General features: G+C 37.7%; 7 protein-coding genes and 3 long non-coding RNA genes across 20 annotated transcripts; 5 read left to right on the top strand and 5 right to left on the bottom strand.

Moving 5' to 3' along the window:
- The first annotated feature begins 146 nt into the window (after window positions 1-146).
- Window positions 147-2678, top strand: LOC100680335 (snRNA-activating protein complex subunit 3). Of its 2 annotated transcripts, XM_008204659.4 has the most exons (5): window positions 147-942; window positions 1029-1278; window positions 1354-1623; window positions 1752-1993; window positions 2065-2678. In XM_008204659.4, exons 2-5 carry the CDS (start codon window positions 1063-1065, stop codon window positions 2429-2431), a joined length of 1095 nt encoding a protein of 364 aa, XP_008202881.1. In that variant the 5' UTR covers window positions 147-942; window positions 1029-1062; the 3' UTR covers window positions 2432-2678. The 2 variants fall into 2 exon arrangements, with proteins under 2 accessions (XP_008202881.1, XP_003425540.1); XM_003425492.5 differs by having other exon boundaries at window positions 147-1278.
- On the bottom strand, window positions 2450-5321 carry Tmtc4 (transmembrane and tetratricopeptide repeat containing 4). Its single transcript, NM_001134310.1, has 10 exons — window positions 5276-5321; window positions 4969-5194; window positions 4717-4900; window positions 4474-4653; window positions 3949-4409; window positions 3473-3856; window positions 3290-3397; window positions 3077-3218; window positions 2703-3000; window positions 2450-2589 (listed from the first exon to the last, which is right to left on the bottom strand). Exons 1-10 carry the CDS (start codon window positions 5319-5321, stop codon window positions 2450-2452), a joined length of 2169 nt encoding a protein of 722 aa, NP_001127782.1.
- Window positions 5322-5699: 378 nt separating this feature from the next.
- On the bottom strand, window positions 5700-7285 carry Cyc1l (cytochrome c-1-like). The gene is made up of 4 exons (NM_001134311.1): window positions 7086-7285; window positions 6798-7020; window positions 6039-6317; window positions 5700-5966 (listed from the first exon to the last, which is right to left on the bottom strand). Exons 1-4 carry the CDS (start codon window positions 7283-7285, stop codon window positions 5700-5702), a joined length of 969 nt encoding a protein of 322 aa, NP_001127783.1.
- A 575-nt stretch (window positions 7286-7860) lies between these two features.
- On the top strand, window positions 7861-8668 carry LOC100680373. Its single transcript, XR_004226493.2, has 3 exons — window positions 7861-8105; window positions 8188-8291; window positions 8406-8668. It is a non-coding gene; the product is annotated as an uncharacterized LOC100680373 (long non-coding RNA).
- A 1426-nt stretch (window positions 8669-10094) lies between these two features.
- Window positions 10095-12098, bottom strand: LOC100680410 (kelch-like protein 18). 2 transcript variants are annotated; one of them, XM_016983801.3, is made up of 5 exons: window positions 11765-12098; window positions 11539-11669; window positions 10832-11338; window positions 10678-10751; window positions 10095-10388 (listed from the first exon to the last, which is right to left on the bottom strand). In XM_016983801.3, the coding sequence occupies exons 1-5, from the start codon at window positions 11879-11881 to the stop codon at window positions 10177-10179; spliced, it is 1041 nt and encodes a 346-aa protein (XP_016839290.1). In that variant the 5' UTR covers window positions 11882-12098; the 3' UTR covers window positions 10095-10176. The 2 variants fall into 2 exon arrangements, with proteins under 2 accessions (XP_016839290.1, XP_016839295.1); XM_016983806.3 differs by having other exon boundaries at window positions 11748-12060.
- Window positions 12099-13462: 1364 nt separating this feature from the next.
- Window positions 13463-20158, top strand: LOC100123092 (probable tubulin polyglutamylase TTLL9). 2 transcript variants are annotated; one of them, XM_031922256.2, is made up of 5 exons: window positions 13463-13796; window positions 13863-14180; window positions 14278-14446; window positions 14567-14902; window positions 15059-15314. In XM_031922256.2, the coding sequence occupies exons 1-5, from the start codon at window positions 13677-13679 to the stop codon at window positions 15100-15102; spliced, it is 987 nt and encodes a 328-aa protein (XP_031778116.1). In that variant the 5' UTR covers window positions 13463-13676; the 3' UTR covers window positions 15103-15314. The 2 variants fall into 2 exon arrangements, with proteins under 2 accessions (XP_031778116.1, XP_008202886.1); XM_008204664.3 differs by lacking the exon at window positions 15059-15314 and adding an exon at window positions 19579-20158 and having other exon boundaries at window positions 13467-13796.
- On the bottom strand, window positions 15650-16153 carry LOC116738707. Its single transcript, XR_004345331.1, has 2 exons — window positions 15955-16153; window positions 15650-15876 (listed from the first exon to the last, which is right to left on the bottom strand). It is a non-coding gene; the product is annotated as an uncharacterized LOC116738707 (long non-coding RNA).
- LOC116416020 lies at window positions 17406-19502 on the top strand. 4 transcript variants are annotated; one of them, XM_031922258.2, is made up of 5 exons: window positions 17406-17535; window positions 17678-17763; window positions 17857-18002; window positions 18072-18151; window positions 18232-19502. In XM_031922258.2, the coding sequence occupies exons 3-5, from the start codon at window positions 17906-17908 to the stop codon at window positions 19264-19266; spliced, it is 1212 nt and encodes a 403-aa protein (XP_031778118.1). In that variant the 5' UTR covers window positions 17406-17535; window positions 17678-17763; window positions 17857-17905; the 3' UTR covers window positions 19267-19502. The 4 variants fall into 4 exon arrangements, with proteins under 4 accessions (XP_031778118.1, XP_031778119.1, XP_031778121.1 ...); XM_031922259.1 differs by having other exon boundaries at window positions 17407-17584; XM_031922261.2 differs by having other exon boundaries at window positions 17409-17584; window positions 18093-18151.
- On the bottom strand, window positions 19348-20435 carry LOC116738706. The gene is made up of 2 exons (XR_004345330.1): window positions 20184-20435; window positions 19348-19907 (listed from the first exon to the last, which is right to left on the bottom strand). It is a non-coding gene; the product is annotated as an uncharacterized LOC116738706 (long non-coding RNA).
- LOC100123101 lies at window positions 19792-26630 on the top strand. 5 transcript variants are annotated; one of them, XM_016983700.3, is made up of 11 exons: window positions 19792-19890; window positions 22012-22168; window positions 22253-22306; window positions 22388-22572; window positions 22645-22765; window positions 22835-23363; window positions 23442-23647; window positions 23721-23958; window positions 24027-24243; window positions 24325-24497; window positions 24581-26630. In XM_016983700.3, exons 2-11 carry the CDS (start codon window positions 22035-22037, stop codon window positions 24677-24679), a joined length of 1956 nt encoding a protein of 651 aa, XP_016839189.1. In that variant the 5' UTR covers window positions 19792-19890; window positions 22012-22034; the 3' UTR covers window positions 24680-26630. The 5 variants fall into 5 exon arrangements, with proteins under 5 accessions (XP_016839189.1, XP_001606708.1, XP_032458144.1 ...); XM_001606658.6 differs by lacking the exon at window positions 19792-19890 and adding an exon at window positions 20455-20940; XM_032602253.1 differs by lacking the exon at window positions 19792-19890 and adding an exon at window positions 20932-21183.
- The last annotated feature ends 29 nt before the right edge of the window (window positions 26631-26659 follow it).

The raw sequence follows: 26659 nt of genomic DNA on the forward strand, positions 1-26659 counted from the left end.
AGAAAAATAATAAAAAGACGACGACGAATTATCCAATATTCAACTGTTTTGTCTGAGTTACTTCAAAATAGTTCAATTGTATACACACCATGGTAATTATACATACATGTATCTTCTTATACGATCTTCTACTGTTATAACTTTTTTCAGGTTTATTTATTTATTCAACTTTTTGACAATTTTAGAAGAGGGTTTTTAATGAAATTCTAATCGATTCACTTTTGGCCAGGTGACCAACAATCAACACCAAAGTCCATAAAGTATGATTGTATTTGAAGTATGATTGGACTTGTTATTTGACGTACGATTCAAGTTTATGTTCATACCTAGTTTTATAAGTAATTTACATTGCAATAATATATGTATTCAAAACTCCCGCGTTTTGGCGACCAAAGTGGCTCTAATCCGCTAGATGGCGTGTGATTGTTGTCTAATGTGGGGAGCTCCCTCGGCAGCCCTGCGTAAGTCAGAAGTGGGGATGTCCGCTATGTTGGTTGAAGAGAGAGAGAGAGAGAGAGAGAGAGAACGAACGAGCGCATGTCGCGGCCTGCGAGCCGCATAACGTTTCTGGCGCTTGAACTAGCGAGTCGCATAATAAAGCACAAGTTGCATTCCCGAAGAAGCTGGTTGTTATTTCTAACCCTCAGGCTCCCATCCTTGAGAGAGTAGGAATCCCATCTACGTCATCTCCGACGTTCGATCCTACACTAATATCCCAAAATCTATGCAGTGGAAAACGACTACAGAGTAGCTTATTTATACAATATTTGCAGTCTTCTGTTTGAGTCTGCTCTTAGCCTATATAAGTATGTACATACAAGTTCTGACAAATGTTTCTGCTTATGATAAAGTGATGTTATTTTAAAAAAGAAGTTTTCAATCATGACTACTGAAAATCCATCGCGTGGAATTTACGATCAGTGTTATAAAGGCTCTAGTTTGGTGAATATCAATTCTAAATTTGACGAGTACAGAAACATTATAGCTACATCCAAATTTCACAAGCATTATGAACACAACGATTCCAGCTTTATTACTAATGCCAGTAATGTGAGCGAAGAAATGTACGAGCTGCTGAATAGCCATTGCAGCATCGACCATTTGACAGTAGACGGTGAACTGAATAAAATGTCCAAGTCTTCTTACGAGTGGTGCAAAGATCCAGCTGATCCATCAATTCTTGACAGTATTCAGTTGAAGACTGTGAAAAATACAATGCGCAGAAATCAGTTGAAAAATCATCAAGTGCACGCCAAATATAGGAGTGAAAAACCTATTGTAAGTTTTAAATGTTATATTAATGAGACAGAACTGTATTTTGTTCTTTATTAAAAAGGTACTGAAATGTTTCAGATTTACAAACCATCAGCATTGCCTCATTCAAATGGATCACTGACGCCAGAAAAAGACATTTTAGTTTTTGTTAGAGTATATGTGCCATTTACCAGTCGGCACAAACAAAGCACAGGTGCTTTGGGAAAGCTGTGTCTGGACAGCGTTATTGCACTGTATGGCTCTCAAACCTTAGATAAATTAAGAGATAAAATAATGTGTATCTCAGATTATTCGGTTTCTGTAGACTTGAGTGATGCACCAGTCAGGAAAAAGACTCAAAATGCAAAGGTATTTTGATTTAGCATTTGCTATATTAATTTTTGTGAAAACAATTAGTATTTAAAAAATAATTCTTAGTTATTGAGCTGAATAAATTAACATATACTTAACATCAACATTGTTTCATATTTTTGTAGGAAGTTTACAAATCGGGTTTCTTTTTTATTGAAGACACATTTTATAATGATTGCCGAGATCCTAATAACAAGGATAACAGCCAAACTATAAGAGAATGGGCAGAGAGTCGAAATTTTGGCACATATAAGGTCGCGAAAATGGAAGACACAAAAATAGAAAGTCTTACATTGAGATTTGGATTTCCTTGGGTGTACCAACACCAGGGAGACTGTGAACACTTAATTTCCTTCAGTGATGCAAGGTATGGTGTCATAAAATCAACTGAACATATTTTCACATTTTATAATACCTAATATTAACTTATGTTTTCAGATTAGTAAATGCTACAGAAGAATTGAATAAGGATTGTTATCCCAGGATAGTGAGAATTAAACCAAGGCCTAATCGTTATTGTATGACCTGTGGGATATACAGCGTCACCTGGGTTACCACAAGAAATAGTAGATTGCCACACAACCCTTGTTTATTTTGTGACTCATGTTTTAAGTCATATAACTATATCAAGGGTACAAAAATTGGTAGCTTCCAGGCGTTTCCATATCCATATGACAATGACTTGTTACAGCCAAACCATGCTGAATCTATGAGGATGAAACCAACTACTTCAGTCTCGCAAGTAAAAGCAAAAGAAGCACCGTCTTTTAAAACAGAATACCTTCAAATGAACTTTACAGATTGATGTTTTTTAAAATTTTATTTAAATTATTGTTTTTAATTTAATGTTGTTTAATTTATTTAAATTTTCTTTAGCAGTCTGTGAATGTGGATTCAGTATTAAGGCTTTTTTGTACATGATTTCAGCTTTTTTATATTTTTTCCATCTGTGGTATAAAACTCCTGCAAAGTAAATTGTATATAAAAATAATGTTAACTATGTAGACTAATTTTAAATATGAAGACTGAGAAATATATATTTAAAAAAAATATTATTTATGATAAATAATTATTACCTAGATTAGTATAATAACTTGGATTATTAGGTTCTTCAGATATTGCTATTTTAAAATGATGCTCAGCTTCTTCAAAGCTTCCTTTTTTTCCGAGTATATTTCCTATGTTGAAATGTATTGAAGGATCTCTTGGAATAAGAAGTAATGCTTTCTTTGCTACTTCCAGTGATTTTTCTCTCTTTCCCATATTATCGTATAATAAAATCGTATTTATCCAAGCACGACGATGCAGTGGTTTCTGTTTGATCGTAATTTCCCAAGCTTTAAATGCCTTGTCGTACTCTTTTTTAGATAAATACTAGAACAAATATTAACGATACATTTCGTGACTCTAAAAATGATGACAGTTAAAAATTGGAGGTCATTTAAATTACCAAAAGTCCTAAATTATAATAACAATCTGGGTACGTATTCCTCTGTGATATAGCAGTGATGTAACTCTTTTCAGCCTCTTCATACTTGTTAGTCGCAGAGAGTACAATTCCCAAATTCATCCATGCTGCAGCAAAGTTGTTCCTAAAAATATCATTTTACTTTTAGCAAGTTTTAAATAAGTATTATAGAAATGTGAAATTTTGTCATCTTACTGTAATTCAACAGCTTTACTTAAAAGTTCTTCAGCTTTATCATATGCATCCTCATCTTTGTATAAATTTCCTAGATTATTCATAGCCTGGGCATAGTCAGGATTTAATCTAAAATATAACACTTTTTAGTAACATCTGGAAGCTATGTAATGTAATAAATAAAAATGACTCAATGTAACTTACTTTATAGCTTCTTCATATTTTAACTTAGCATAGTTAGTGAGTCCTCTATCAGCAGCGTTTTTACCCACATTGTAGTGAACTTTTGCATTCAAAGGACAAACATTCAATCCAGATTGAAATAATTCAGTTTCTGTTTTCCACTGACTGCTTCTCATCCAGGAACGTGCAAAGAATACAATGAGTAAGGCACAATAGGATGCTGATACTATCTTAGGGTACATCACATTAGCAGAAAGTTGTTTTAAACCTATAGCTAATAATAAACAGTAGCCAGCAGAAGGAATGTATAAAGTTCTTTCTGCCAAAACAAACCCAACTTTAAAAAATAAATTACTGGCTGGCAAAAATGGAATAATTAACACAGCCATGCTCATTAGAATGTATCTGAAAAATAAAAAAAATTATGATTGAAGTTTTGGTAAAATGATGACAATATCTATGTGATGTGTAAAATATTGATTTAAAGAATAACGCACCTTATTAATTGAGAATTTCTGTTAGAAAAAATGCATATAGAAAATACTCCAAAAGATAACCATAACAATATAACGAATCCAATTCTCAAATCTATACCATTGATAAGAGGTACACAGCCCATAGACCAATCAAAACATAGCCACACAGGACAGATCAGCAACCATAAATTTAAGCAATAGACGTAATTGTAATTAACAATTCGCAAATAAAGATTATCTATAAATGACGCTGGGTTGTCTACTGGCTTGAATGTTGGTTTTGAAAATTCCATAATTATAAATCTTAATAAGATAAGTAATACGCCAGCCAATACTAATACTGTAATACGGATCACAAATGCTGATTTTATTTCATAAAATCTTTTTACATCATTCCATGAGTATCTTAGTTTCAAGACTTCTAAGATATCGGTTGGCAGTACTTTGTTTACAATAATCAAATCATAAATTATGCACACACCCTGCAAAAATTTTAATATATATATTATATTCAATTCATCACTTTATTATACATGTAATACTTACAAGAATAGTGATGCCAGTCTCTTTACAGAACATTGCTATAGCGCTGTTCATAATGCATAGCACTATACAGTTATACTGAATAATAAAAGAATCGGAGTGAATGCACTTATAGTACGATAATATCGACAGCCACATGAATAGTCCACACAAAACATCTGCTCTACCCACGAGACCAGCAACCTAAAATTCATAACATTACGCAAGAATAAACTAAAAAGCAAATATTTCAATTATAATACATACCGCTTCTGTATGCACAGGGTGTACAGCAAATATTAATGCAGCCCAAAAAGATATCTGTGGTTCCTTCCAATCCAAAAGAATTTCAAATATGAATAAGGTCATAATGCAGACAATGATGTGCAAAATGATGTTCACAGCATGAAAATCGGTAGGATCCAAGTATCCTTTAAACCAGTAATGCATTCTGAAATATAAATAAATTCGCTGTTAACAATCGTATCTCTCAGCAGAATGAAAGGTTGACATTTATACCTGAAGGATAAAATTGTCAAGGGTCGGTAAGACTTGTGGCTATGTTTATGAGATAATTTGGTGCCCCAAAAGTCATTCTGAAAGAGTTGATACAAAGGTGCCTCTCGAACATCTTCGTTATTGACTATTGCCTCAGAATCATCAAATACAAAGTCACCATAGCGAGAACTGGAGCAGCACAGCGATGCGACGATGATCAATGTCACAGAGATGGTTAAGTTGCGAGCTGTTGTTAAATGTAAAATTTAGTTACGATGGTAGAGTGTCTAAAAAGTCGTCTTTACGGGATTGATTTATTAAACTTCACCTGGAAGTGCCAAGCTCGGTTGGCTTCTGCTAGAAATCCTATACATTTTTGAAAATCCACATGATCCTTCCTGCAGAACTTAAAAACTACGTTTCACCGGTAAAAATGCGCGAAAAAAAATACATTTCATCTCTGAATAAAGCCTACATCTCTACTTTGTACGTTCGGGCTTTGCCGAGGTTATATTTACGCATCAGCTGATAGCTATCCAGATCAACAGCTGATGCGCTTTACTGCCGTTAAATTGGCAATATCGAGATATTCGTCGCCCGCAGGCAATAAAAGTTCCTATTCAGTGAATCAGTCTACAGTTTCGTAAATCAACCACATACTTGATGAGAAAAATCGACTAAACTTTTTTATTACAGTTATGCTGACTTAACGACTAAAATTCCAAGATATATGAGCTTCTTAAAACAATAAATCACTCGCATTCCTTCCGCTCGCAAGGTTTTTTCCTCGGTACGAAGCAGATCCTGGTGTTTCTGTGCAAGTTCATCCTCTGCCTGAAAATCGGGTAGATCGAAGCGACCAGTAGGAATCCAATGCAGACGCCCTTGAAGCAGAGGAGTTTCCGACAGTCCCAGTCCTGATTGGACGTCCACACGAGGAATTCGACCACGTCCTTGGCCATCTGCGACTTGTAGGCCGGTGTACCGTCGTCGTAGTCCACCAGACCGTCCTGCAGCATCTGCGCGACGGAATGTATATCCGCGTATATATCACTGAAGTGAAATCGCGCGTAATGTATTCGAAACCTAACCTCGGCCATGCCGATGGAGCCGCCTTCGAAGTACGGATTGAAGGCCTGGCCATCTCGGAGCTCCACGCCAGCCGGTGGTTCCGTGTAGCCGGTGAGGAGGCCGAAGACGTAGTCGCGGCCTCGGGGCCGAGCGTTGACCACGTAGCTGAGGTCGACGGGGTAGGCGCCGTTGTTGGCGGCTCGAGCTGATTCTTCGTTGGGGTAAGGCGAGGGCACGCGGTCTGGAAGCTTGCAAGGCCGAGTCGAGTACTCGCCGTTCTCGTCGGGGCCGTCTTCGACCTGGGCGTTTTAATTTTTCGAATTCTGGGTATAATAACCCTCGTAGAAAATTAACGGTTGAAATTCGTCAAAAAGTTAAGTTTAATTGGCCAGTTTTATCAAATTTTAATGTAAAAAAAAATTAATTAAAACATTGCTAATATTTTAGTGATGCGTATCTATAATACCGCATCAGTATTATTATTAAGTTGGCATTAAAACGTATATATGTCTTATTACGAATATTTGGATTTTTTACGATTCTAACGTATTTTTCTACAATTTTTCGATTGTAAGAGTCATATTTGACAAATTTCAAGCAAAAGTTTCGTTTTATCATGAGTTAATGCGTCATATCTATGCATTTATAACGGTTAAACGCTTACTTAGTTAAATCGTTAACCACAACTTAGCTAAGTGTCTTAAAACTTAGCTTATTAACCGTTAACATTTCTACCAGGCAAGGATTGATCGATATGCGGCTTTTTTCTCGATTGCAACCTCGTATTCGGCGGCGATGTCGCGAGCTTCCTCTTCGGTGAAGCAGACGTCGACGAGATCCTTGAAGGAGACGTACTTGATGCTGTGACAGGCGGAACAGACGGTTTTGTAGACCTGCCAGCCACGACGAATCGCCGAGTGGTCGAGAGAGGACAGAGCTCCGCGAAAAGTCCAGGGATGATCCGCCGGGTGAACCGACAGGTGGCCCGCTTCCAAGACCGATCTGTATTATATTTTCAGTTTTGAGAACGAATTTTACGTATTTTTCATTATGCGTACGAAGTATACCTGTCGAGCGCATAGAGGACGGTCGCGGCTGCTCCGGTCAGGATCCCGAGGCAGGTATTGGTCGCTCTTCCGAGCCACCTGCGAGCTCGCACAGCTCTGCCTTCGGATGCGCCACTCGAGGTGAATATAACGCGCTTCGCCGGGCCGGAAAATGCCGGTCGGCTGCGAAATAATAAGCAGGACGCGCCTGCCCTCGACATGTTGCTTATGACGGGCAGACAACTTTTGTGCGCTTTTATACCGTGGAGGTTAAGTTGCATGCCGATATTGCCGATCTCCATGGGGGTATCGGCTGAAAGAGCAGACGATCGCTCGCTCCATTCTACGTATAGTTATATTTATTTTTCTTTTATTCGGCGTGAGAAATTGAAGGCTGATTGAAGTCGACGCGTATACGTAGATATAGAGTCTTTGAGATGATTCATGGCTCATATCCTTCACTTAAGTAAAAGGACGCTTTTAATGGAGCGAAGGGACTCGTCGTTGTAGGATTGCATACAGCGCGTGCTCGGCTGTCACATTATAATATAGCCCCTGCGTATTTTTACAGCAAATTACTCCGACGAATGTTTAAATGAAATTTGCATATATATATATGCATGCACGCGCGTAGCATTATAATAAGCACAATTTAGCGACGAACCTGTAGAAATAACCTTCGAGCGATTTTAAATTACTCGTATCTACTTATCTTATCTTTTCGCCGAGCGTATTAAATATTATATACCATATATCATATTTTGGCCTCGAGGTCAAAATTATTGTATATATATATATATATATATATTGTATAAGAAGAATTTTCAAAGGTTTGCATTTTTTTTTTGCACACTGTGCAAAAACTTACTTAATTATCGAAACGCGTACAGCGAAGTTCGATACTGTTAATAATAACTAAAATTTATAAATTACTCACCCAATTATGATATATTGCTTTATAAAAAGCGCTTGGCCGGCGACGAGGAAGTTAGAATTATTAAAGAAAGCGATCCGTAAACTTTCCATACACGCACAGTAATAGTAAGTAACGGCAAAGTTTTAATTAATCTATATATTAATTGATTATAAACGATGATTAAAAAAATAATAATAATAAAATAAGCTTACAAGCTACAACGAGACAAACAAACGATCATGCAGCGTTTTTTTTTACTACTGGCTGCAGTAGATGTCATCGTCATCTCCTTATGTGGCAGCAGCTACGCGGTAAGATTTTTTTTCTTATTGTACATATAAATTACATGTATAAATTTAGTAAACGTTAGTTAGTATTGAAAAAAGAAGTAGATGAATGTAAACAAACATTTCAATCAATTGCAGCGTGATTCGTACTACCCTGAAGTACGCTATGTTGATCATCAAAATGCTGATCGTGGTTCATACGTTCCTATAGTACACTACGATCACACGAATCATCCTGATACTCCTGTCTAATTGAAGCACACTACGTCGACTGAAAGAGTTGCATGTGGTTCCGGAGAATTGATATGGCTATTTTCTAAAAATAATGTACAATTGACGACGAAACGTGTGTATATGAAATAAATTCTGCGCTTTACTGCTGCAGTGTATCAAATAGAGTATAAAACTTTTATTAATTTTTCTGAACTATTTCATAATCGCCTCATTGGGACACTTGAACTTTTACTCGTCACAGTCCACGATCTTTGATCCTCAAAGTCTACGTTTCGACTACCCGGAAAGAAGCTTCGTAGCCTATGCGCAGGTTCCGCGAGAGCAGCTAATGACCCCATAAATAATGCAGCGCATCAGCTATCAAGACGATCGATCATTTGCATCAATTGCTCTTAGCGTCTAATTCGATGCGCTTATCTTCGAAATATCTATCTGCGAGGGGCAGTTGCTCAAGTTCGCCAGTTACAAAAAGTTCTTTTCGGCTTTGCCGCGTAAACTCGCAAAAACGGATTTTGGACGAACGATTGTCTCCATATAATTCAGGGGATCAAACAATCGAAGCGTCAGCTTATCAGTAAGTAAGGCTTTTTCTGGCGGCACTTAAATTACGAGCGCACACGCGAGCACGAGGAATATCGGCCCATCGGACTCTAATTTGCGAACTTCTTCGTTTCTTCCATACACTTAGTATAGTTAAGAAAGTGATTTTTTTTCTCGAACAAAGGGACGTACAATTCCTTCTCTATACACATTCGTCTCTTTTTCGCTTGAAGCGCGATGAACCCGCAGACGATAAAAGTAAGCACCCGTCCAAGTACAGGGCATACACTCGACGATATAAATAAAATTACTTCTGATGTTGCAGTGTCGCATTTTTATTCCTTTGTCTCTCCTATGCAGAGATGCTACCGCTTGCACGATTTCAGCTGGATCGTTGCGAAGATTATCGCGAGCGAAAGCTCTGATGCGATTACGCGCTTACATTGTTTCTGCTATAATTTTCTCTTCTCGTCGGAGAGCAGCGTAATGAGCTGTAATGGTACAATAACCTGCGTCTACAGGCCTATAGGACGGATGAGAAATAAGAGACATAGTATAGCGGTAATGTTGTGTCTGCGAGAAATGAAATGCGACGATCAAAAGACTATAGAGACGAAGAAATAAAATGAAGCAATAAAACGTGGTGCGTCACGCGACAACGAAAATAGGTGGTCGCAGTTGTCGAGCCGCGCTCTTATTCAATATTAACGCGAGTCAGTAAACTTATATGCTGGAAAAGCTTACGTGGCCTTGCGGCAATATTAGAATCATGATGTTCACCTGAACCTTGACAAGATTTTTTGATTCCCTCATGGGACATTCCACCGTATGGAAACATTATCACTTATACTAGGGATTCACATTCAGTTGCAAAAATATATGCTGACTGAGGCCGTAAATTTGAATGCCCACATTATATATACAGATTTTTAACTTAAATCGAGCTTTAACAGTATTTATTATTTTTCTTTTATCTATGTTTAAATAAATAGAATCCTTTATTATTGAAATAATTAAAAGGTTGTTGTAATTCGTGTAAAAGAAATTCACAAATAAATTATCTCCGACTCGTGGCTCTTTTTATTTGTTCGAATTGAGATCATAAGGGACTTTGAGCTACATCTTTATAGGTATTTTACCCTTCATTGCGTCCAGCATTATAATCTTCGAAACGTAATTCTTCGAAAGACTTAGACATGTATTCATTCATAGCCGTTATGGAATGAAAACGTGTTTTTATACAGTGCGTAGCGTTATTTCTAAACTCTATGTCAGTATCAATGATCGACGAAAACTTAACTAATGATGTTCCGGGCATATTATATAAATCTAATGAATTAGTTTCATCTGAAATAAGATAAATTAATCATTTCAATCAAATTAAATTAATAGTTTTGATAAAAAATGAATGCGAATTACATAAAAATCATAGATTAATTAATATATATATGTGTATATTTTTTGTAACGTATGCATGAGTTTTTACTACAACTATGAATAACCGAAAACATATTTTCAGTTTAATTCTTTTGCCTTTTGGCAGCTATTGAACGCGAGACAGTTCGTATAACTATTATATTATAAAATAATCTTTAATTATTCGATATCAAATAGTTTTTAGGTTATACATACATACCTGTTGTAGTATTTTTCGAATCGTTGTTTAGTTTCAATTCGTTAAAAACTGACAAGACTTCAGCTACGATTTCTCTGCAAAATTTATATTGAATATTTTGATTAAACATATTTATAAAGTGGCTATACTATATACAAGTAAACGCACGACATACCTATGCTTGGGACCTACACTATCTCTGAATTCATCTTCGAACAAAAAACTAATAAGGAACTGGCTGGAAAGGTCGAATAGACTTACATGGCGCAATAATTCTGACAAATGAGTCATTTTGCTATCGACGTCAGTCGAAATCCATCTCATGATGACTTCGAAAATTATTTCTGAATTATATATCGGTGGAACTTTTCTAGACAGTATACTTTCTAATAATTCAATATCAATGTTTCTGTAACCGTCTGTTAATGACACTTCTCGAAAATTACGTCGAATAAATGTCTTCGAACGTTCTAATAAAGAAGTGCATCCTGGTACTAATTTCGCAAGATGGAGTATAGCGAAAACATTTTTAGTTTCAAGATTGTATTTTAAAAACTTCATGCAGTTATCTTTTACATCGGTCAACTCGAAAAAGTCGGCGGCTTTCAACAGATCCGCTGCGTTTTCCTTGGTAAAAGCTATTTTACCGGTGTAGGAAAATGTAACGATAGCTTCCATAATTCTAGATAAATATTTAGATCATATTATAAGTTATCGTTATATTTTGTTTTTACGATACTTGGCTTTAATTATATTCATTCTTTGTATTTATAATAGCGCATATAGGTATTAAAGCAAAACGTATTTCATATACGAAAGTGCCGAATGAAGTTGTTATAGTTTTGTGGTTAGAGTAGTATGAAATGTATATTTGTTACTTACTCTTCGTCAAAGTTGTCAATGGATATTACATCTTTCATACGTTCTTCAAAGTTGCCAAGAAACATTCTATGGAAATAATTTATCGTTGCTGCGAGAACTAATTTATGTGCTCGAATTTTTTTATTTCTTACCTATGCAATAAATGATAAAAATTATAAATCTTTATACCAGAAATCGCTCTCAACATTATACATCGTATTTGTATGTACTTATGCTGCGTATTTACTTTTATTGTGACGTCACACAATTCATCTTGCTCACGAATAGTTTGCAACCATGCAGAATGATCCGGTCGTTCGTAAACATTGTTATTCATTTCAGGAAATTTCTTGATAAAACTCATTTTGGTTTAATATAGAAAAAGATACTTATAATTATAGCACTACTAAGTTATAAAATAAACCAATAGAAAGGTAAATTTCACAAGAAAACTGGTTTGTATACATTTGAAACTGTTGACAAGCCTTGATTGCGTTTATCAGTGTATCCACGCCCTGTGCCTCTACACTTTACATTGATAACATTATGACAAAGCTCTGTAGAAATCTTTCTGGATCGTTACAGTGGCGCCCTCTAGTATATTTAGCTTTGATTATGCTGCGATCTGCTAACTAAACTACAAACTACAATATCCATATGCGAATTATAAGGAAGTTCAAGCGAGTGTCAACCTGTTTTATCGATTTAGTAGAGTAGATCAATGAATCGTCAAATATATTAAAATTTTACTTCGAGATAAATATATCTTATTGTATTATATTGAGAACGGTGCATTTTATAAATAATGAATAAACAAGCATACCCTCAAATTCCGAACGGAAAGCACAAAGGTTTATCATCGTGACAAGTAAAGTCAATCTCAGCCTTACCAAACGGGGATCAGGCGCCAGACATATAAACTTTCACTATGCATTATGCAAGATTATAATAAAAGTTTATCTCGTGGATCGTTTAAAACATCAGACGATCGCCGCACTTGGATTACTAGGGTTGTTCAGGCCTATGTCTCGGATTTGTATTATTGTTTTCTTTCTTCTGTATAATTTTTGTAAATAATTATATGGCTTTTTATTTATAAAGAAGTATTAACAGATGTGTTTTTCCATAATGAATCGAGTGAAATATGTTTAGAACAGGAAACCTCGATCGGAAACTGTACCATGAGGCGCTGGCGTAATCGAGCTGGATGGACCTCTTTATTATACCCTTTGTGCATGTTCCGGGAGTCCCACCGGGCCTAAAAAGTTTTATTTTTTCGTAAGGATTCGATTGAGAGTAGTTAGAATAGGTAGCCTCAATCAGGACGGTTGCTATGAAGAATTTCCTCAACTGTGGATGGCCCGATCGTCCCTTCTTGTTCTAATCAATCACGTTAGATTCCTTGCAAAAAACACAACGTTCTAGACCCGACGGATCTCATGGATAGGGTATAATAAAAAGGTCCACCCAGCCCGATTACTTACGCAGAAACTTTGACGTTTGGAAAATCCTTCAGAACTTTTCTCATCCCGATCTAAGCTCCGTGTTCTAACAACTCACGATTAAGCAAATCTGCAAAATTGAAACTCTCCGTACTCTAACCACTCTATTCGAATCCTTGCGAAAAAACGAAACTTCTTAGGCCCGACGGGTCGACTATTTAAATAAGCTTTCATATAGCGCTTGTCCCTATCAAGCTTTCATGTTCTAACCATATTTGATTCAATTCTTATAAAAAAAAAAAAATACATTTTGTAACAGTTTATAATTAAAGGAAGATAAAATTATTTTCAGAAGCTGCAGACAATAGAAAATAATAATTAAAACCTAAAACATTGGCACGATTTTGCGACTGATCTTATCTTAATGTGCGTAGATATATATGTAAATACATATATAACACCAAAGAACACAATCGGTATAAATTGAGCGTACGCGCTCATTCTAAGCCCATAACCGCATTTGAATCCAGCCATCAGTTTGTTTATTTACATTCGCAATGTTTGCTCGGCGCGACTCACTCCACTCACTTGTTTCGAGATCGAGTTCGAGATCAAGTTCGAGAATCTCAAATAGGATACGTATTTTTTTTATTTATTTTTTTTTTACGGAGTCGTCGAATGTCGAGCTTTCGCAGTAAAAATTGAATAGCCAGAAGAATGGAGGCTGAGTCGCCGAAGCGAAACAAAAGGAAACGAGGCGAGCACAAGCCGATCAAATTTCGCTGCGACTACCCCTCGACTCCGCTTAGAGTCCTGCAGGCCAGAGGATGGCGTCAGGTTAGTTGCGCGCGATTTAACCTTTTCCTCGCTAAACCATCAACTCGTCGGAATCTCTCGGCGAAGGTGGACGACTCGAGCTGGGACCTCTGGTGGTGCGAGACCGGCGAGCTGAGGCTGGCTCTGGAGGGCCGTTCGCTACGACCTCAGCAGCGCGTGGCCCACTTCCTCAGTCACTGCGAGCTCACGCGCAAGAACTACCTGTACCGCAACCTGAAGCGCTACAAGAGGTTGCTGCTGAGAGCCGGCAAGAGCCGCGAAGCCGAGCTATGCGACGCTATGCCGACGAGCTTCGAACTGCCCAGCGAGTACAGGATGCTCGTCGAGGAGTACAGGCGCGCGCCTGGCACAACCTGGATCGTTAAACCCGCTTCCGGGTCTCAGGTATGGGTCGATCCGATCGCTAGGTTGGCTCTTACCTTTTCACGCATACGCTTGCGAAAAAAGCTTATTTCTCGCCTGATGCTCTATAACGCGCAAGGGCAGAGGCATATTTTTGTTTCAGCGACTGAGAGATCTGAACGAGTGGCGAGCAAAGGATCATAGCACGGCTGCAGCTGCCAACAATAGCTCGGAGACTGAAAACTCAACCGTCAGCCAGGATACTTACCTCGTTCAAAAGTACATCGACAACCCCTATTTACTCGAAGGTAATTATTCGCTTATTATTCGCTGCGATCGGCGGAGTTATTATTAATTCTGATCGCTTCAAAGCATGGCTTAATTATTATCTTTTTACATACGGACCTTTTCGTTAAAATCCAATACAGGGCGAAAGTTCGACCTGCGAATCTACGTGCTGGTGACGTCGTTCCAGCCGCTGAAGGTCTGGTTGGCGCGCGAGGGTTTCGCGCGACTCTCCAGCGAGCAGTTCTCCCTCGAAAGGATCGACGACAGTCGGGTCCATCTCACCAACATGTCGATCCAGCTGAGACCGAACAGAAAGTGCCTCAGTAGCAGCGAACGTAGAGATACAGAGGAGGAAAAGGACGATGCTGAGAAGAGCTTGGGTCTTGGTCGAAAGTGGGCTCTGAACTGCCTCAGGGAGTACCTGACCGAGCGTCACGGCGCTCGAACAGTGAACGATCTTTTTAAGCGAATCGCGGGTGAGTTCGTTAGTATAGGATGTTTATTAATCTCCTACTTCGCCTCTTGATAAGTTTTTTGCAAAAATAGCTTGAATCGCCTATAAATCGCAGTTGATGTTTGAAAAAGTGCAGCCCCTGATAATATCGCTTATTTTGTTCGTCGGTTTCCCGTAGGTCCAGGAATTGCTCACAGGATCGTACACTTCGACGGATGCTAAGTCTACGCGATTACGACCCCCGTAAAATTTATGCTTGTTTATTCTTCCCTTAATTAAACTGCTTATATCAATAGCACCAGTGTATCGTCGACTGTTTTCTGTTAGGGCGCGCGTAAAATTATTTAAAACCATTTTTACGCCCCCTCTGTTTCGAGAAATATATTGCGCGAAATATTCTACTACTCTCGTGATTTGAAAGATATGCACATATTTATACCTATCTACAATTCTTACGTTAAAATAATCTAAATATATCTATTTCAATTTAATTATTATGACAGTGAGTACATACTGATTAGTTTTTAAATCGTAAGATTTAAGTAACGCGGATGCTGTGCGATTAATTAACCCTCCACGCAAATGAATCTTGCCATTTAATCCAACCACACCGAATCGTGAATAGGAATTTGTATGAACATTAAGGTTAGAGACAAATCTTCACTCATTAGTTAGGGGATCATACCTTTCCGTCTTAAACAGAAATTTTTTTTAAATTGATTGTGTTGCAACTTACTTACTATGCACGAAATAGTATTACTCGCCGTCATTACAGTTGGACAATTTGATAGGAAATCTCTTCCACCTCCTATATTGCGTAACAAAAATCTTTGCAAAGCAACAATTGTAGGACAAAATCGCGACTGTTTCATTGGAGCAACAGGCTGCCATTTGCGAGCTTCTATAAAAAATATCCAATCATTTTTCATAACAAATAATTCACTTGCTCCGCATATGTATAAACAATCTTCAGGTGCGTAAACCACATTAAAATTACTGCAATAAATGAAAAAATGTTAAAGTATGAAGGCAACGATGATATACGAAATAATACTACATGATACATGTAAGAACCTGTTTTTGAATGGTGCGGTTATTTCTCTATCAATCCAGTCCAGGATTTATCTTTAAAACTGAAAACATACATAGCAAGCTGGCCATTTCTGGATGAAAGCTTATATAATTTGTCTTTGCACAGCATAATTTCGGCTCATACCAGGCGATTTGCCATCTGCGATCATTGTCAACGTCCATTCTTCTGCATTTTAAACAATAATATCAGTAATACCCTAGTGAAAATAAAAAATGTAATAAAATAAAATATAAGAAAATGTAAAAAATCGTACCATTTTTTACGTTTTATTACAGTTTTCTACATTTTATTACATTTTGTTACGTTTTATTAAAATTTATTACAAATCCATTGATCCAGGTTTTAATGGGGGTCTTTTCTTTGAAACGACAAATGTAACAATGCGTAAAAAAGTATAACAAAATGTAAAAAATTGTCTGTACGCGTAATATTATATAAGAAAATGGCGACTTTTTTATTTTCTTACTTCTGCTTACATCCTTTTACTTTTTCTTACAATTTCTTATGCATTGTTACTTTATTATAAAATTAATAATTAAAATAATATATTGACTATATTTGGCGGTAAAATAACATATGTAATAAAATGTAATAAAATGTAAAAAAAGGTTAATAAATCTGAAAATGTATGAAAGTGTACAGAAACGTATGAGAAAAAAAGTCCGAAATCCAACAAATCGTACAGTTTCTTACATTTTCTTACATTTTTTTACGTTTTATTACAATTTATTACAATTTATTACTTTTTTTCCACTAGGGTATATATAGATATTTTGCATCTACAAATTGAAAAATATTTCACCTGTTGTAGAATCATAGATTTCAAATGCAGTGCAATTGTAATGCTCCACATAAATATAGGTTTTACAAGAATCAATCTATGCCTGCACATCATAAACGATTGGACTCATAGATTATAACAGAAATTATTGCTTTAAAAATGAATACTTATAAGTATTTATACTTTAATTGTAACGTCACACAATTCATCTTGTTCACGAAAATTATCTAAAGACACAAAATGATTCGGTCGTTAGTGTTATAGCGTTAAATTATATCGTATAAAATTTACATAAAAACAGATCAGTATAAAACTGTCGAAGTCTCTCACGATAACTAAATAGTGATATGCCGATAAGCCGACAACAAAGATCTATAAGTATAGATATCTTTTGATAACGCAACAGCAAGAATGTAAGGGGTATCACACGTAAAAAGGAATAGCAGCTGACAGCCAATAAGAAGTAAGCGTTAAACGGACTTGTTCCTTATTGAGGTGGTGGGGAGAGAACATGAAGGAATGAGTCCGTTTAAAGATTGCTTCTGATTGGCTGTCAGCTGCTATTCCTCGTTATTCCTTTTTACGTGTGATATCCCTAAGGCCCCCTGTTAGATTTAGTTTCAACTACATTTCTTGCGGCAAGGATGGAGTAGATACCTGTTTTATCGATTGAACAGTTGAATTTAAATATGGCGACTGATTACTTATAACGTGTGCATTTCATAGCTTTTGCTTCAGAACAGAAATATTATCTACTGTGCTGTGCTACATTTATATTAAGGTAAATTTATTTGTAGAATTTCGCCTATTAGAACAATTTATATCTATGCGTAAGTATGTGTTTTGTTTTCATTCGTAAACAAGAATTCATAATGATACTCTGTAGGCATGTGACAGTTTGTTGTTTTCATTGGAATTTTCAGAAGTTTGTAGCGAATCCAGCAATGTTACCAACCTTGAGGAAAATATCTGGTTTCCAGCATTTGAAAAATGCGGCTATGTTGTCAAGGTATTTATGATTTAAAAAATATTTTTTTTTTTAATAAAAAATTAACTTCAATATTGCGATTCTAAAATTATTTACTGATATATTTTTTTATAGCGTATTTTTATAACGGTGCATCATAAATAATTTGATCATACAAAGAAGAATGAAATCAAATCAAATGCACTTTTATAATTGCATCCTTGAGAGAAACCATATAATGCATTCTGAAGTACAAATTAACGATGTCTCTTCAAACGATGGTAAGTCTCAAAAATATTGAAGTACATACAGTAATATAGTATTGTTACTGGGAAATAATTCAAACCCAGTTTATACCCATTTCGTTTCAGTTTCTCAGGCAGATTCATCAGATGCAATAGAGAACGAGAGCACTAAAAACAATCCACAGGTGTGCATTAAAACATATAACTAACAAACTGTAAAGGGGAGCGTTCTTCGTAGGTCTGAAAATGTCTTTTCTTGCTTCAGGTGCGCCAGCCATCAAGAGAGAAACCAGCGAAACCTAAGAATATAATAAAGACACTCCGGATCGGCTGGCTGCACAGAGAATCAGCGGACAAAAGATATCGTCGCATGAACAAACCATTTGGTGGCGTGAGGCGACTCAAGCTGGACGAGTCATCCTTCTACTCAGCGGACCGCATTAGAGAGATGGCTGCGGAGCGATTCGCCGATTCCCTGAAAGATCGGTACGATGTGCAGTTGGGTCTGTTCGACGGCCAAGTGATCTCCGAATTCGAGCTTCCCAGCGGTGAGCCATGCGACGTCTGGGACTACTGTCGGGCCCGCAATACGACCCCCTACGGACTCAACCTGTTCATCCTGACGTCTCCGAGGGACGATTTCCTTACCGATCGTCGGATCGATTGCGCCGAAGAGAAACTCACTCGCGCCAGACGACGAACGAAGATCAGAAACGGCGAGTACGTCCCCCGAGACGACATTTACGTGCTGTACCACTACGTGCGGGTGTCCAAGTACTCCGGCGAGATGTCCTGCACGGAGTGTCGCAAGCGCGACCTGCACACCTACTTTCTGGAGGAGCAGTTTGGCGACGGTCCAGCGATCGAACAATTCGATCCCCTAGATTACGGCTACGGCATCAGTCGAATCGAGAAGGACGATCAGATCTTAATGCAGATCGGTATCGAGAGCGACTCGTCGAGGTCCTTTCATTTTCCCAGCACCGAAGCCGAAACCGGTCATCACGTGGTGCTTCACGACGTGGACGAGCTGCAGGGCGTCTGCGACGGCAGCTTCGGTCTAGGTTTCATCCCGAGCTGCACTTGTCGCGGATCGAAGTTTACCTGGTACCGAGATGGTCAGCCGTTTAGATGCGGCGAATCTCTGTACTGGCTGGGCAACGTAGTGCTCGAACCAGGCCAAGAGTCAAGTACATTTTGGTGCGTCGTTGCGTGTAAGATTACTCAGACTGAAATCAAATCGAAGGAGATTCAGGTCACCGAGGAGATGATCGGCAAGCGGTTGGAGTACCCGTACTGAGTACTCATGTATTTGTACATATAATATTAAATTTTTCATTCTGTAAAAAGTATTATTTGTATAATTTGAAAGGCGATCGACTCGACTACTCACTGGTTGTGCTGTTATTTTCGTTATTAATCTCATCCATCTAGTACACATAACTTTTATACTAATATTAATCACAATCTTATATACAAAGCGAAAATTTTTACGAACCAATCAAACAAAAAATAAACGACCAAACGTACAGCTTATATCTCCACAATTTCTATTCAACAGCATCCCATCCGCAGATAACCCAATAACATGTAAAACAACTCCATCTTCAAGGTATCATAATGGCCAGTCTACAGGCAGTCCAGTCCGCGATAATCCCTCTGCGCAACTCCTTCGAGCTCTACGGTTACGACGTACTGCTGGACGAGCGTCTGCGTCCCTGGCTGCTCGAGGTGAACGCATCGCCGTCGTTGAACGCGACGGATCCAGCGGATTTCCGACTGAAGTTCGACCTCGTAGACGACGTCCTCAGTGTCCTGGACCTCGAGCGACGACTCACCGGACGAGAGCAGCGCGTGGGTGGACTTGATCTGCTCTGGAACGATGCACCTGTCTGGCAGGAAGACGACGACGACGCTGATGATGGTAGGAAGAGGCGACGGCTAAACATATTTCTTGGGATCAAAAACGATCGCGTCGAGCAGCTGAGGGAACTCGCTGCGAAATTGACTGTTATTGGCGCGAGAGAGATTGCACTTTAGTAACACTATTATATTTTTACTCCAACGAAAATAATTACAACACACGTGGCATTAATGCAAAAATCAAAGATGCAAATTTCACCATCGAATAAAGCTTGTCAATGTTATCAAGTAAACGTTACTAAATACACAAAAAAAAATAAAACGTTAAAGAATGATTCTTATATTCTATCTTACAAAGCTCGCACTCCTTGACGACTTGACATAAGCGTTTCACTTTGACAATCGGGCCTTTGTAAAAGACTTGTCTCCTCGTCTCTTTCTTCGCTGGCTTTGCTCTCTCTCTCTCTCTCTCCCTATATATATATATATATATATATATATATATATATATATATACACACACACTTCTTATTACGTGTTCCTTTTCAAAAGAGGTATGGCGCACACAAGTGCAGAACACTATACGCGTCTCCCACATAAAAGTGGAACGCGTTTGTGTGTGGGCGTGAAAAACATCGGCTTGCTGTACTTGTACGCTCTTCAAGCTTTTAAGCTCGTGCATTAGGTCAGATTAAAAATAGCACCAACACCCGTCCAAGATACAGTGCAGTGTAGTACAAAATACTGTTAAAATCTGAGATATTTATTATTTCTCGAATCGCTGAAGAGCAACTCCGCGGATAAGCTCGTCGTAATAATCGGCACTCGTGGAGCGCAGCAAAGAAAAATTACACACACGTGCCCGCAAACAATCAACGCTCCGCGACTCGCGCTTTCAGGTGGGGGGGGGGGGTGAGCAGCCGCAACATACACAGACATACGCTGCATGTGTATACGCGCGCATACCCGTGAAATAACCAGAGCTAGCGCAGTATACACATCGAGGCGCTAGAGCCGTGTTCGTTATCTTAATCGCCGCGCGATATGAGGCGACAGCTGCAGCCGCAGCAGCCGCCTGCAGCTCTACCGCCTACTTTTTTTCATCCTACAGGTGAGTGTTTGCAGTGAAAGAGAAAAATCAACGACGGACACAGTGTATTTATTTTCTCGCGCGCCGAAGTTGAGAGGAGCCGACATAACCTCGAAGCAGAGCCCGCATAGTGTGTCGTGCAGAAGATATCGATCCGTGCATGTCCCGCGATGACAGCCGACTTTCCGCGTGTCTTCTTCCTCAGGCGGCTTTTTTGAGGCTCCTTCATTACTCATGTGCGACTCGTATACTTTTATGTCCGTTGTAGGTATTTACTTCCGGCCGGTGTGTACACACTCGCATAGCTGTCGCGATTGACATTTTGCAAACGTTCCTGCGTTCTGGTCGTCGGCTGGATGATTGCATTGCTTTAGTTTTGTTTTTGCGAGCCAGTGCAGCGGTTAACGCGTTTTGGAGTACGTGGGAGGACTATTTATACGGCGGACAGTGTCCTTGGATAACTGTTGATAAGAGATAATGGGAAAGTTTAATATGACACGAAGTGCTTGAAATCTTTTGTTGCTGAATGCGCGAATGATTGACTTCGTTGAAAGGACAGCTTTGATGGAAATTGTTACGTTTGCATTTGTTTGTTTTTTATGAAAGCTTCAATTCATAAGAATCGTATATTATAAAGATTAGAAGTCGGTCTGCGGTGATGCATTCAAATAACGGATGTTTTTGCCGCATAAATGTCACTGCAGTCACGTTAAAAAAAGGAACAGTATTATGTGTGCATTGTACCGTGTAATTATTGACGATTATCGATCGATGAAACATAAAGGTTCGTTACATCATTTTTTTGATTATATATAATCAAAAAAATGATGTAACGAACCTTTATGTTACATACAGACTTTTAATATGATAAAGCATTTGTTATCTGCAATGCTCGTCTCTTGTATAAATAGTATTGATATGGTACTTCATAAAATATTTCAATTTAATCTTATCTTGACAAAAGTGACATAAAGTAAAAAAAATCACGACCGCCTACCTATTTTTTTGTTTCGTTTTTCGTGGCTCTTCGCACTCGCGTAATTGAGGCAACCGAAAGGATACACCTCGTTGCAATTTATCGTCGCATTAAAGTTGCAGGGCCCCACTGAATAACAATGCGGATAGCATCATGTTACTTCAGACGACTGATGCTCTTGGCGGGCTTGATCATTCTAATCGTCTGCGTGATTCAGCTATTCAAATTCGAAATCGGATACAATGATGCCGAGGACGACAACGTCGAGAAGCTGTAAGTGCATCTAATATTTTGAGACACGAAAAGAGTGCGGAATCGTTGAAACATTTACGAAAATTTTTTCTCGTACGTTTGCAGGATGCGGATATCGCAGTTGATCAAAAGTTCCAATGAAGAGTCTCACTACGTTGGGTAAGTATGGCACAGCGGAGAAAAAATTCAGGATAATAAGCGTAACGAAGGTATAATGACGTTGATTTTCCGCGTTTGCAGAGATGGCGTACCCGCGTGCAAACTGCCAGAACTGGACATTTCGAATCCAGAGATAATGAAATTTATACACGATGTTCCTCCACTCCAGTGTTCGCCCGAAGACTGGGTGAAAGCCGACGGCTCGAAACTTTTTATAGACAAGAAGGCTAAGTCTCGATATGGTCCAATAACATGCGCTTTTAATGGTAATTTTTGTTCCTTTCAAACTTATAAAAAAAGAATTATAAAGATCGAATCCAAGTTTTTCGTTCTTTCAGAAATTCTTAGGGTAGACGACTACAATTACGAACTGACTAGTACCGTTGAAACGGATAAGTTCTACGTACTTCGTCACAGTGATTATGCGGAAGTAAAGTGCGAATCGCAGACTGGAAAACAGTGAGTTGCGCGATCATTTTATTTTCAGTGTATTTACACGCATATATACTAATCTATTACGAATTTCAGATGGCACAGCGTGCTGGCAGCGGTTCAAGAGGACCCGCGAGTCAAGCAGACCTACAGCTGGAGCAAGGTGCCGCGCTCGGCTTTACCGGTGAACGTCCTGATGTTCGGCTTCGACTCGCTGTCTCGCAACACCTTCGAGCGAAAACTGCCGCGATCCTATCGCTACATGCGCCAGAACTTGGGCAGCTTCGTACTCGAGGGCTACAACATCGTCGGCGACGGTACTCCCCAGGCTCTCATACCCATCCTCACTGGCAAGATCGAGCTCGAACTGCCGGAGACGCGCAAACGCATGGGAGCCAAGGCCAACTTCGTCGACGTCTATCCCCTCATCTGGAAGGACTACAAGGATGCTGGCTACGTGACCGGTTTCATGGAAGACGTTCATCACATAGGCACGTTCACCTACAGACTTAAGGGATTCAACGAGCAGCCGGTAGATCACTACATGAGAACTTACTATTTGGCGGCGTCGGGATATTTCAAGTACTCCAAGCCGTTCTGCATGGCTGGCATTCCGCGACACGTTGTAGGTGTCTGTTTATGTCTCTCGTGAATCGTATTGAGAACATCAGTTTTTCACGGGAATGTATTTTTTTCTTTGTAGGCGATGATGAACCATATAAAGGCTATCTTTGACAAGTATAGGGATCAACCGAAATTCGCTTTTGGATTTCACGGGGAATTGTCGCACGATTCTTACAATGACATCGGTGCTGCGGACGACGATCTGCTGCGATGGCTAAAAGATCTCAAAGAATCTGGCCATTTGAACAATACTATTTTGATTCTGATGAGCGACCACGGACACAGGTAGATTTGCGTTTTAATTGTTTCATCGTATCTAAACGTTGTATAGTTCTAAAAGTTGACTTTTACGATGCAGATTCGCCGATATAAGAAATACGCTTCAGGGTAAACAGGAGGAGAGACTGCCATTTTTTTCATTCACCTTCCCACCTTGGTTTAAACAGGTCCATCCGCAGGCTTACGCAAATTTTATATACAACACGCAGCGCTTAACTTCACCCTTCGATATTCACGCAACATTGAAGCACATTCTCAAGTTTGAGACACCAAGAGAGGGAGACCTGAGCAATCGAGGGATTAGCTTGTTCGACAAGGTGAAGATCGTTAACATAATTTACAGTAAGATTCAAAATTAATTGAATTATTTTTTTTATGTTTATAGATCCCCATCGAGCGAACTTGTGCAGACGCTTTCATTGAGCCGCATTGGTGTGCATGTTTGTCGTGGCAAGAAATTTCTCTAGAACAAGATGTAGTTCAAGAAGCTGCAGAGTACTTTGTCGGCTTTTTGAATTCATACACCGAAGAACACCGAGACATATGTGAGAAGCTTCGCGTTGGAGAAGTCATGTGGGCGGCTAAATTGATACCTACGAAAGGTTGACCACTTGATCGTCGAATAATTTGAGTTGGAAAAATTTTTAAATAATACTAATTGAGAATTTTATATATTTTTAAAGGACTCTTGCATTTCGAAAAGTCTCGAGATACCGACGGATTTGTTGCCGAATTGAGCGCCAAGACGCAGCTTACCACCGAACTGTATCAGTTGAAAATAAAGACATTACCAGGAAATGGACTGTTTGAAGCAAGTGTTGCGCGAGATGTTGACAAAAATCTTTTTTCGACTAAGGTATACATTAATAATATTAATAAATTTTTATATTTTATAGAATTTTAAAAAGTATTTATTCACGCTTGCTCCTTGTTGTATAGATTTCAGATGTCAGTAGAATAAATATGTACGGTTCGCAAGCAAGATGTGTAGAGAATAGCCTGTTCCATTTGCGCAAGTACTGTTACTGCAAGGATTAAAATAACGTGAAGCAGGATACGAAAGGTTTAATCACCTGATCATTTAATCATTTCGAATAGTTCTCAAGATTGAAAGATAATAGTCATATCAGCTGGTTATGCACGATCAAATCATAAATTACAAACGACCTGAGACCACCGAAATTCAAAGACATAGAGTTTAAGAAATATAAAGCATAAAACGACCACCGAATTCACAAACATTTGCGCAAGTTTTATAGCAATAAGTGTAAAAATAATTTATGGTTCTACTAGTTATCAAGGCTGTTGTAAGGAACGTAATATGTTCACACTAGTTAAAGTCGTCAGTAAGCACAGGTATTATTGAATTATTGAAATTATTGAATGCATGGCCAGTTCCGATTCAAACCAGTTGTTTCAACATAAAGATGCATATCCCTATTCTAAAAGGTGTACAAATTCACGATCATGTTAGTTTATATTTGGTTAGTGAATAGTGATTGGCAAACAAATGAGATATTATATTTGACAATTAAGTTTTTATCAACATTTCTATGCAAGATTAGAAATTAGAGAATTCAAAGTTTTTTTCAACTGTTTTTAAAAAAATTTCAAATATGCAATATACATCCAGAATATATGTTTCATGTATAAAATGTGAAGTACATTTAGTGAATTCGATCGATGCCATTGATGATAATACCTACATTTAGACAGAACGAACTTTTTGTTATTTTTTTTTGTGTACTTTTAGTATTCAATTTATAATTAATTTAGAAAATTACGTTTTTAAAAATGTATAAATATTCTGGTTGCAACACAGATCCAAAAGTATTATATTGTAAATTCACTATTCACATGTCAATGTGCCCCGAACTTGTTAGTTAAATATTCATTCTCGACTATTATTTTATTAAAAAAAGATCTTCTGAAGGTTTACTGTATGTATCAATGAATTTTGCTATTAAAAACTAGACTTTTGTTTTTATAACAAAACAAAATTTAAAAAAAGCATTCATTTTAAAACGTGATATGAATAGAAAATGATATGTAAGAATGTCGCCATACGTTAAATTAGCACTTTAATACCGAAAAATCTTTTATATCAAAATGGTTTATGAAATGGTTATAAGAACTTCAGAATTGAGTTATTTGTATATTATTTAGCTATTTTTTAAGTACATTAAAATTAGGAAATAGGAGAATGGTACTACCTCAGCAAATATTTAAAATAACAGTATTCAAATTTGTGAACAAAACACATGATTACTTTTGTAACTGTGTCAGTCAATAATATAAAATTTTGTTTAACACTCTTAATTAGATAATAAAAAAAGCTGTAATAACGGTTACAGCCATTCATATAGTTATATGTTTAATCATTGTATTTCTCAATACTTATATATACTGAACGAACAAAATACTAATAGAGAAAAACGTTGAATTTTAATATTATGGTCCATTAATTACGATTTATTAACAATTACAAACTGTAATCGATTCGACTTAAGGCCTTTGAATGTCAAGAATAGCCTACACAATATATATCTGACATTTATAATTACAATGTTGATGTAAGATATTACATTTTTACAAATACAATTCTTCTACGTGGTTTTTTGTAAAATTTCAAGTAAATTTTTAACATTAAAGATCTTGATACATACTAATTATTAATTTAAAATTGCAAGCATATTTGGCGAGAAAGTATAATATAGTGATGTTAGTAGCTCTAATTTGTTCAAGACATATTTTTGTACTAGTGTGCCAAATTGTGTTTGAATAAATTTGCTCATAATTGTCAATACTTGTACCACAATAAAATTAATTAAAAATTTGCATAGATCTTTGTTTCATACATTTGTGTGATTAAGACCAACACGTTTTATAAATCTTAACAAATTTCGATTTGTATGTGCTATTGCTAAAACTCGACATATGTACCATAAATTTTTATTTTAAACAAATAAATCGCAACTATTTAGCTTAATTAAGCGTATTTTTTTAAATTTAAAAGTA

The sequence above is a fragment of the Nasonia vitripennis genome, chromosome 1, assembly GCF_009193385.2.
Source record: "Nasonia vitripennis strain AsymCx chromosome 1, Nvit_psr_1.1, whole genome shotgun sequence".
Taxonomy (NCBI): Eukaryota; Metazoa; Arthropoda; class Insecta; order Hymenoptera; family Pteromalidae; genus Nasonia; species Nasonia vitripennis.

Coding starts and splice junctions, on each gene's coding strand:
- LOC100680335 (XM_003425492.5), top strand. CDS start 883: ATGACTACTGAAAATCCATCGCGTGGAATTTACGATCAGTGTTATAAA. Junction 1,624..1,751: donor AAAAGACTCAAAATGCAAAG/GTATTTTGATTT, acceptor ATATTTTTGTAG/GAAGTTTACAAATCGGGTTT. Junction 1,994..2,064: donor ATTTCCTTCAGTGATGCAAG/GTATGGTGTCAT, acceptor TTATGTTTTCAG/ATTAGTAAATGCTACAGAAG.
- Tmtc4 (NM_001134310.1), bottom strand. CDS start 5,321: ATGTATAGGATTTCTAGCAGAAGCCAACCGAGCTTGGCACTTCCAG. Junction 3,398..3,472: donor AAATATGAAGAAGCTATAAA/GTAAGTTACATT, acceptor GTTATATTTTAG/ATTAAATCCTGACTATGCCC. Junction 3,219..3,289: donor AGTAAAGCTGTTGAATTACA/GTAAGATGACAA, acceptor TGATATTTTTAG/GAACAACTTTGCTGCAGCAT.
- Cyc1l (NM_001134311.1), bottom strand. CDS start 7,285: ATGTCGAGGGCAGGCGCGTCCTGCTTATTATTTCGCAGCCGACCGGCA. Junction 6,318..6,797: donor ACATCGCCGCCGAATACGAG/GTTGCAATCGAG, acceptor TAAAACGCCCAG/GTCGAAGACGGCCCCGACGA. Junction 5,967..6,038: donor GCTCCATCGGCATGGCCGAG/GTTAGGTTTCGA, acceptor TCCGTCGCGCAG/ATGCTGCAGGACGGTCTGGT.
- LOC100680410 (XM_016983801.3), bottom strand. CDS start 11,881: ATGAGTTTTATCAAGAAATTTCCTGAAATGAATAACAATGTTTACGAA. Junction 11,339..11,538: donor ATTGACAACTTTGACGAAGA/GTAAGTAACAAA, acceptor ATATTTATCTAG/AATTATGGAAGCTATCGTTA. Junction 10,752..10,831: donor AGTGTAGGTCCCAAGCATAG/GTATGTCGTGCG, acceptor TAAATTTTGCAG/AGAAATCGTAGCTGAAGTCT.
- LOC100123092 (XM_008204664.3), top strand. CDS start 13,677: ATGGAGGCTGAGTCGCCGAAGCGAAACAAAAGGAAACGAGGCGAGCAC. Junction 14,181..14,277: donor AACCCGCTTCCGGGTCTCAG/GTATGGGTCGAT, acceptor ATAACGCGCAAG/GGCAGAGGCATATTTTTGTT. Junction 14,447..14,566: donor CAACCCCTATTTACTCGAAG/GTAATTATTCGC, acceptor AATCCAATACAG/GGCGAAAGTTCGACCTGCGA.
- LOC116416020 (XM_031922258.2), top strand. CDS start 17,906: ATGAAATCAAATCAAATGCACTTTTATAATTGCATCCTTGAGAGAAAC. Junction 18,003..18,071: donor CGATGTCTCTTCAAACGATG/GTAAGTCTCAAA, acceptor ATTCAAACCCAG/TTTATACCCATTTCGTTTCA. Junction 18,152..18,231: donor GCACTAAAAACAATCCACAG/GTGTGCATTAAA, acceptor TTCTTGCTTCAG/GTGCGCCAGCCATCAAGAGA.
- LOC100123101 (XM_016983700.3), top strand. CDS start 22,035: ATGCGGATAGCATCATGTTACTTCAGACGACTGATGCTCTTGGCGGGC. Junction 23,959..24,026: donor GGATTAGCTTGTTCGACAAG/GTGAAGATCGTT, acceptor TTATGTTTATAG/ATCCCCATCGAGCGAACTTG. Junction 24,498..24,580: donor AAAATCTTTTTTCGACTAAG/GTATACATTAAT, acceptor CTTGTTGTATAG/ATTTCAGATGTCAGTAGAAT.